The sequence below is a fragment of the Stegastes partitus genome, unplaced genomic scaffold (genome assembly GCF_000690725.1).
Source record: "Stegastes partitus isolate 25-593 unplaced genomic scaffold, Stegastes_partitus-1.0.2 Scaffold855, whole genome shotgun sequence".
NCBI lineage: Eukaryota > Metazoa > Chordata > Actinopteri > Pomacentridae > Stegastes > Stegastes partitus.
In genome coordinates, this window is record NW_007578586.1 from 298,522 (window position 1) to 307,101 (window position 8,580).

The 8,580-nt window shown below is 47.9% G+C and overlaps 1 protein-coding gene across 2 annotated transcripts in view; it reads left to right on the forward strand.

Annotated features, from left to right (window-relative positions):
* The window catches only part of elk1 (ETS transcription factor ELK1), a 16,556-nt gene extending 9,130 nt beyond the window's left edge, over positions 1-7,426 (forward strand). For both annotated transcript variants that reach the window (XM_008293063.1, XM_008293064.1), the window contains exons 5-11: positions 1,065-1,211; positions 1,886-2,338; positions 2,415-2,568; positions 3,740-3,888; positions 3,981-4,064; positions 4,361-4,462; positions 6,857-7,426. In XM_008293063.1, coding sequence (XP_008291285.1) covers positions 1,065-1,211; positions 1,886-2,338; positions 2,415-2,568; positions 3,740-3,888; positions 3,981-4,064; positions 4,361-4,462; positions 6,857-6,955 — 1,188 coding nt within the window. In that variant the 3' untranslated portion in view covers positions 6,956-7,426. The remainder of the gene's footprint in view (positions 1-1,064; positions 1,212-1,885; positions 2,339-2,414; positions 2,569-3,739; positions 3,889-3,980; positions 4,065-4,360; positions 4,463-6,856) is intronic.
* Positions 7,427-8,580: the final 1,154 nt, after the last annotated feature.

Genomic DNA, 8,580 nt, shown 5'->3' on the forward strand with positions numbered 1-8,580 from the left:
ATGTAGAAAGATGTTCCACCATCAGATGTAGGAAGATGTTCCACCATCAGATGTAGGAAGATGTTCCACCATCAGATGTAGAAAGATGTTCCACCATCAGATGTAGGAAGATGTTCCACCATCAGCTGGATGTATCTCCACCAACTGGCTCCTCTGGTCTCTGGTTCTGATCCGTGCTGCATCTACTCATTGATCCAGGAGGTTGAATGTTCCTCTCAGCCTCTCTGAGGAAACTCTGGCTGCAGTTCAACATGTAAACTGACGTCATGTGACTGAGTCGTGGAGAATCATTTGTGCTGAGGAGGGAAAATCTTTATTTTTTCACTGAAGCTCGTTAACCAGATGGTTTACTATTTTGGAGAATTTATAAATGAGACATGTAGAAGAACAGAATTTTGATGAAATATTACGATTTCAAGCTAAGATTTGCTTTGTTTTCCTGATTTAATTGCACGTTGCAGATGATTGACTGGAGGACAGCAGGAACATCCCACCTTTGTCCTGGCTGATAAACGGCGTCGTTTCTGAGTTGTTGTTTTTTTAAAGATGGAATCGTTTCAAGCCTGCCAGTGGGGTTAGGGCTTCAGAGGCTTACATTTTATTGTGCAATCGAACTGTTCTGTCCATAAGATCAATAAACACTCGTGATGGTCACGATCCGAATCGTGCAGCTCCATCGCAAAGGGAAACATGTTGGTAGAAAAGTTAAATCAAAAGCTGGATCTGTCATTTATAGACCTATTCAGACTCTTTGCTGTTGAACAGTGTTCTGTTCTCTAACGGTGGCTGTTGGCTGTTGACAAGAGTTTGTGAAGCCTGTGGAAACAATGAAAATTAAAACACTAACACACTTTTTGATTTAGAAATAAGCCTAAGTGTGGCTCAGGTGATCAACACGTCTGCTGTGGCTCTGCTGGAGGCATGAACACCGGATTAGCAAACGAAAACCTTCCTCACCGTCACTCTTGAGTGCAGACGTCGTCCGATCAGGATCTGATGAGTTAATCTCCACCGAGGATCATCTGCTCCTTTAATCCTCATACCTGTCTCCTCCTCCCGCTCAGGTGTGCGTGCTCTCAGAGTCCAAGTCCTCTCCGTCGGTGGGCGGAGCCGTCGACTCGGCCCTCCAGGTGATCGTCACCCAGACGTCTCCCTGTCCGACTCCGGCTCTCAGCCCGCAGATACCTGCCAACGCCGCCAGCCAATCACAGGTCAGCATCCTGCCCCGCCCCCTGCCGGGTGCCTTGGCATGACACGTTTCAGTTAATTAGGCGGAGGTCAGAGGAAGGACGAGGCGTCAGGCTGCTGGACAAACCGTAGCTGCAAATATTCATTATTCTGACAGTCTAACAATGTCTGTGTGAGAGAAGTGCAGTTTAAACAGTGTGCTTCACCGTTTTAAGCTTCTACACCTGGTCATCAATAATCAGTTGGTCGTTAAAATGCATTAAATCAGCAGCTTTATGCTCATATAGCCGTTTGTAACCATGGACACTTGATGTTGATCAGCTCCTGCATCTCAAATTCCAGGTTACATCTGCTCTTTTGACCTATATTTTAAATCAGTTTATACTTACTTCACCTTAGTAGCTATATAATGATTATCTTAAAAGAAACATCAGGCAGATACCTCCTCTGGTCTCTACAGGATTAAACAGTGAGAGGCTCCACCTGGTGGAACAACCAGGTACTGCAGCTGGTCTATGATACATTTACTGACATTGAGGACCTTCTTCTTCTTCTTCTGGCTCATCATTTAGTGTATTTTTAATTGGTTAAATTGTTACTAGTTATTGACATCACTACTCTGTGAGGTCGGCGGTTCAGCGGGTCACATCTGTTTGGTTCTTCATGAGAATTCTGTCGTCTGTGTTTTTTTTCCCAGAATCCTCCAGCTGCTCCTCTCACCGACCCTCCCCAGATTTATCTCACCAACGTGGGGGACCCATCCTCCCTCACGCCCCTGATACCCCTCGGCCCGGTCGGAGGGACGGTGAGCCCCGTCCCTCCTCCCCACGTCTCCATGGGCCCCCAGGGGCCTCAGCAGGACGACTGCAGCCCCGCCAGCTTCCCTCCTCACCCCCACGCCGCTCCTCACCCGACTCACCCACACCCGGTGTTCGTCATCATCAACCCTCCTCCTCAGCAGCAGCAGCAGCAGCAGCAGCAGCCGCAGCCGAACATGGCGGCGGCTCCTCCTCCTCCCGTGGCTCCTCCCACCACCACTCCTCCCACCGCCCGGCCTCCCCCTCCCCCCATCGTCATCAAGGAGGAGAGCCTGCTGTCGGAGGAGGAGCTGCTGAAGATGGTGTCGCAGGAGGGGAAGCAGGTGGAGGAGGTGAGAGGAGGACACCACTCTAGTTGTGCCTCCACGTCTCAGCACATTCACAGAGCTGCTCTGCTCCTCCCTGCAGGTTCCTCAACTGATCTGTGGACCCGGAGAGCCAGAACCTCCCCTCACCATCGTGGAGAGCCTGCCTGCTCCCTGCATGGAGCCCAGGGAGGACGTCCAGCAGCAGCAGGCCGAGGAGGGAGGAGCCCAGGGGGAGGTCAAGGACACGCTAACGGGTAACAGGTTCACACTGTGACGTCTGGCCATGTTGTCGTCCACGTTAATGTAGGAACAAAACCCACAAAAAGCATTTTAGTCTCGAAGGCACCTTCTGGCAGTTTGTACTCTCTGTACCTGATCTCAGTTTGGCAAACGTTCCCTTATCCACCTCCCTTCTTCTCGGTTTATCTCGTCTTAGTTGTTGAATATCAAATAACAACTTCACCTTTACAACAATGCCAAATGCTTTTCTGTGTGACGGAAAAAATACCGTTTAGTTTGCATCAGATTAATTATAGTTACAACCTCCACGGCTGTCCTCGCCTTCTACAAAATGTTCTTCCAGTTTCCTCAAAGTTTCCAGCGTGCCTGACTTTTCCAGAAATGATTTAGTGAGTAGATGTGTTAGACTCTAGACAAACTCAACACAGTTATGAAAACATATCCCTGCTGCCTCCTTTTTTTATTTTTATTAAAAACAGAACAAATTGATGTGATGTTTTCCTTGATATGAAGGCAAATATAAAAACCTGCAGTTAATATCACATGAAAAGATATCAGAGTCTGTCCTGATGATACAGCCGATATGTTGAGCCCCGATAACGAGCTCACGGGTTTAACAGTTTCAACTCCCCACTGATTCTGGAGCCTGAAATTATGGCCAGATTAAAATAGAACGAATGAAGTGTTGCCAGAAAGAAAACCACCGAAAGCTTCTTGTCAAAGTGTCAAAAAAAACAAAACGGCACTGACATAGAAAGAGGACATTTTTATCTCTTTAAAATAAAAATAGATATTTGTTTCAGTATAAATAATTCTTATAGTGTTTGTAATCCTGCAACTTCCACTGTCAAAATACTACAAAACCCTCTGGACACATCCATCCATCCATCCATCCATCCATCCATCCATCCATCCATCCATCCATCCATCCAAAGATGAAGTGTTTTGGTGCTGCTGAAGCTGGTCAGAGAGTCACTATCCAGTGGAACCAGTCCTGTACCGACATGGGCTGGAAGGCTGCTCAGAGAGGAAGAACTGACCTGAAACGAGTTTAGTCTGAGTTAATGTCAGTCAGAGAGAAACCAGCGTATGTGTCTCTCTATACAGTGGATGTAAACAGGTTTCAGCTGTTTACCTGGCTGGGTTCTCCAGGTGTCTCAGTCTGCTCATCTCTGCTCCTGTCAGATCCCGTCGTCTCTCCGGTCACGTCCTCCTCGGCGGCGACGCCTCCGGTGACCTCCACTTCAGACGCCGTTCCTCCCAAACCAAAGAAGCCGCGAGGCCTGGAGCTGCCGTCCTCGCCGTCGCTGCCGCCCGGCCTCTCGCTGGATAAGGTCTGCAGCCCCGATACCTCTCGCCGTCATATTAGTCGTCCTTCATGGAAAGACCGGGCTGTGACGTCATGTGTTTGCTGTTTCTTCTGCAGGTGAACGCGGCCGTGAACAGTTTGCTGGCTCCTGGATCGGCGACCAACACGCTCACGCCGACCGTCATCACCTCCCACGCTCTGGTAAACGCTCACACCAGTCCTGTTCTCTGAAGCTCCACAGGGTTGTACAGTCAGTCTGCTTCAAATGAACGTGTCAGTGGTGGTGCAGCTGCCTGGGGAGGGACTCAGGACCGCCGTCAGCACAGGATGAGTGGTGCTGTGGGTCCTTGCCCAGGCAGCTGCACCACGCTGACAGTCAGAGCGCTGGAAACTATCCGCTGACCAAGTGTTTCCACAAACTGACCAGTAGCGTTCAACGTACATGTGTGGTGTCATACTCAACCTCGTGACTGGTTTCTTCTCGTGTCTCGGTCCAGACTCCGGTCCTGTTGACTCCCAGTCCTCTTCCCTCCACCATCCACTTCTGGAGCACGCTCAGTCCCATCGCTCCTCGGTCGCCGGCCAAACTCTCCTTCCAGGTAATACACCGAGCCCACCGCAGACACTTCAGTGAATAAGTCTGCTTCAGCTCACAGATCTCAGCCCGACTGGCAGCTACAGAGCTTGTGTTCTGAAAAGTCCGACTTTGTGACGCTCATGTGTCAGAGTTACGTAGCAGTACTTGAGTGTTGCTTTGCAGTAGTTTACGTTGTTTTGCAGTACTTTTGTGTTCTCTTGCAGTACCTTTACCGTCCTTTACAATAGTCTGCGTTCTCTTGCTGTAGTTCTGCATTACCCCGCAGTATTTCTATGTTGCCTCGCAGTACTTTTGTTATACTTTTCAGTACTTTTATGTTACTTTGCAGTATTTTTCTGTTGCCTCGCAGTACTTTTGTGTTATCTTGCAGTACCTTTGCATTCCTTTGTCATAGTCTGTGTTCTCTTGCTGTAGTTCTACACTACCTTGCAGTATTTTTTTGTTACCTTGCAGTACTTTCATGTTACCTCGCTGTACGGTGGCATTCTTTCGCAGTACTTTCGACTGACCTTGGATTGACTTTGCCTTCCATTGCAGTAGTTTTGCATACCCTCGCAGTGGTTTTGTGTCACCTTGCAGTACTTTTCTATTATTTACCAGTACTTTTGCACCTTGTGAGTTGTAATTACTCCTCCAGACCTTTGACTGTTCTGCTAAGAACCACATGAATTGGTTCCTTCTAGAACCAGGTTCTGAAATACTCGATTCTTCTGGTTGTTTTGAACTGATGATGAACCGTTTCTGTGTTCGGCTAAGACAAGTTTAAAATGTACACAAGCACACACACACACACACACACACACACATACACACACACACACACTGTGCGCTGCATGTAGCTGAACCTGATCCAGGACACACACACACATACACGCACGCTTCTATCCTTGTGAGGGCTCTTCCCGACGCGATACGTTCTCAGGAGTTGGACCTCCTTCTGATCTTCTGACATGAACCAGAGCCTGGAAGCAGCCGTTCTAAGGTTCCACGGTGGAGAACAACGTGTTCTCAGTGGCTCCACAGGTCACACAAGTCCTCACAAGGACACACAAAAGCTCCCAGAGCTGCTGTGTCTGCAGGTTTCTGGCTCACAGTTTCCTCCATCTGTTATGTGGAGAAGTTATTAAAGGTTCAGTTCACTCAAAGCAGCCACAACAGCACGCTTCCTGTTTCTGGGCTCCGTGGCGTCTGCTGCTGGCGTTACGTTTACAATACGCTGTGTAATGGTATTAATACACCGTAATATGCTGTTTAATGGTATTAATAAACCGTAATATGCTGTTTAATGTATTCAGAATAACTGCATGGAAAAGCAGCAAATGAAACATTAGAAATTAACATTATGAAAATAAAAACCTAAGTGATGATGGGAACAGTTCGTTTTTTGCAGTTTAATCTATAATGCAGCAGTTTTAGTTATTACAGTGAATATAAAGAAGTTCATTTTCATCATGGTTTAATCTGTGGCTTATTTCTGTGTTAATTAGTGATTTTTTTTTTGTCTAAAATATTGTGAAAAATGCTGACCAGAGTTTTCTCTGAAGTCTTGTTGTTTGTCGCCTCCTGCTGGTGGAGCTGAGACGCTGCATGCGAGGACTCCTGAAGACTGGCTGACGGAAAGCGGTCTGTGTGCGAACAAACCAATGGCAAAGGTTTTTAGGAATCCAAGAACACACAAACGGGTTTACAGTGATTATTATCGTGGATAAAGCTAAAGGTTTAGAGCAGGGGTGTCCAATCCTGGTCCTGGAGGGCCACAATCCTGCATGTTTTAGATGTTTCCCTCTTCCAACACACCTGATTCAAACGATCAGCTCATCATCAAGCTCTGCAGAAGCCTGATAACCATCCTGATCATGTGAATCAGGTGTTGTTGGAAGAGGGAAACATCTAAAACATGCAGGACTGTGGCCCTCCAGGACCAGGACTGGACACCCCTGGTTTAGAGTATTTTGAACGGAGTCTGTAGAGCAGGACGCTGTAAAAGTGGATTCAGTTCCCCTTTAGTAGGATTCTGTTTATTTTTGAATTCATAAGAATATACACTAGAAGATGCAGCGCACGTCTTCTAAACGTTTTCGTGTTGGAGCTACGTTTCAGTCTGAAGCTCTGACTGAACTGTGTGCACAAGAAATCCCACTAATGGCAGTTATAATGACAACAAGTAGAGAAGAGGATGATTGCTGTCAGAAGTCACACGACGAGGTAAACTCTGACCCAAGTCGTCTTTATGTGTCTTTATTAAACTTTTGCTTGTGTCGTTTCTGTCTTTGCTTCGTTCGTTCATCTGATCGTATCCAACAGCATTATGTGAAAAACACACAGGAATATAGAAACCGCTGAAGGAAGACGCCAACCGCTCACCTCTCTCCTCCTTCCCTGTGCTGTCTTTCAGTTCCCGTCCAACGGCAGTAACCAGATCCACATCCCGGCCCTCAGCGTTGACGGACTCTCCACCCCCGTGGTCCTCTCCCCCGGACCCCAGAAGCCCTGAGCTCTGTGCCCGCCCCACGCAGCTCCTCGCTGGGCTCGGCTTTGGCCCCTGGCCCCGCTCGCCTGCTCCCCCTGGAGGAGAACTGGACTCCTGCTGGTCCCGCTGGTCAGACCGGGAGCCCTGGTGGTTTACGGGGACCTTTTACTGGTGTTGTCTGGGCTTCGTCCTTCCTCCTCTCGTGTTCGGTTTTTGTGAACGAGGACAGACGACGTGTTTTGTTTTTCTACTGAGCGCTGCGGCTAACGGCGCCGCTTGGAACGCGGTTTCTAACTGAAGTCGGTCTGTGAACTGTGACGACTGTTTCTCCACTTCGACTCGGAGCACAGCTGGGATCAGATTCCAGTTTTTGTTGGAGGAACGGTGATTTTGTTTAGTTTTTTTTGCAGCTCTACTCGTTTAATTCCTTTTTAAATGAACTGAAGACGAGCCTCGTTAGCACTAACGAGGGCGTCCGGACCGCTGAGACGCACACTCAACGAGCCGAATCCGTCTCGCAGGATTTTGTCGGAGCTGATATTTATTTCCAGTTTTCCTCTGCTGTTTTACAAACTCTCTGTCGGTGTTCAGAGCCATTTAAGGGTTTTTGCTTCGTTCTTATTGGCCGCTTTTTTAGGCCCCGCCTTTCTCCAGTTATGCATGGCCTGTTATTGGACTGAGCATCGTCTTGAAGTGACCAATCATGGAGGAGGGACGAGGGACCCGAGCTCACCTGGAGGTTTTTCTCTGCCAAGTTCTTTCTCTCTAAATGTGACTGAACTGTTTGGATTTCAAAGTCTCATCGCGTCTCAAAGCACCGATGGAGACGTTTGTGTTATTGATTATTGATCTCGGCGGTCATTCCAGACCTGCAGTCGATTTTAGTTCATCGGTGAATGTTCATTTTGTTCATGAGCGCCTCGGAGTCTGCGGAGATGTTGCCACAAGTCGGACGAGTTTTCGTGTTCAGACTTATTCTCTTTCGTATCTTGGACTCGGACAGAAAAACTGCGTTTGCACAAGAGCTTCGAACACTTCCTGTCACGTGTGAAGGCTCAGAGGTTCCTCCCCGTCCTCGCTAACAGCACGTCGTTTGGCTGCAGCTTCACCAGTCAGTCAGCTGGTGGTTCACAGTTAGCTGGTGAATGGTTTGGTTGACGAGGAGGAATCAGACGTGATTTACAGAGAAAACAGTTTGATTGAACGAGGAAAGTCTTTTTCTTTAAAAAAAAATGTCTTATTTAATTGCAGCTCGACCAACAAGTTGTCACATGACGACTAAACATCTCTGAGGAACATCACGACGTCCGCCAGGTTCACAGAGAAGCTCAGCGTGTGACGGAGCTGCAGTTTAACCTCCAACACTCCATCAAATGTCAGACGTTTAGTACAAACGTGTTGAGATTCGGTGGACAGCAGTGAGGGCAGCTCTGTGTGATGTCACTGTTCAGCACCTTACAGTAATCAGATTACTTCTGAGTTGACCAGTAGGATGTTTGGTTTGATGCCACAGGTTGATCATATTTAGCAGATTCAGGCCTGACAGCAGAAACTCAACACAACTGAAGACTGTCCAGCTTCATGACTGAGGTTCTAATCTTTGCTCCACTTTTCCCTGGAAAACACCACAAAGGACTTCTGTTGGACTC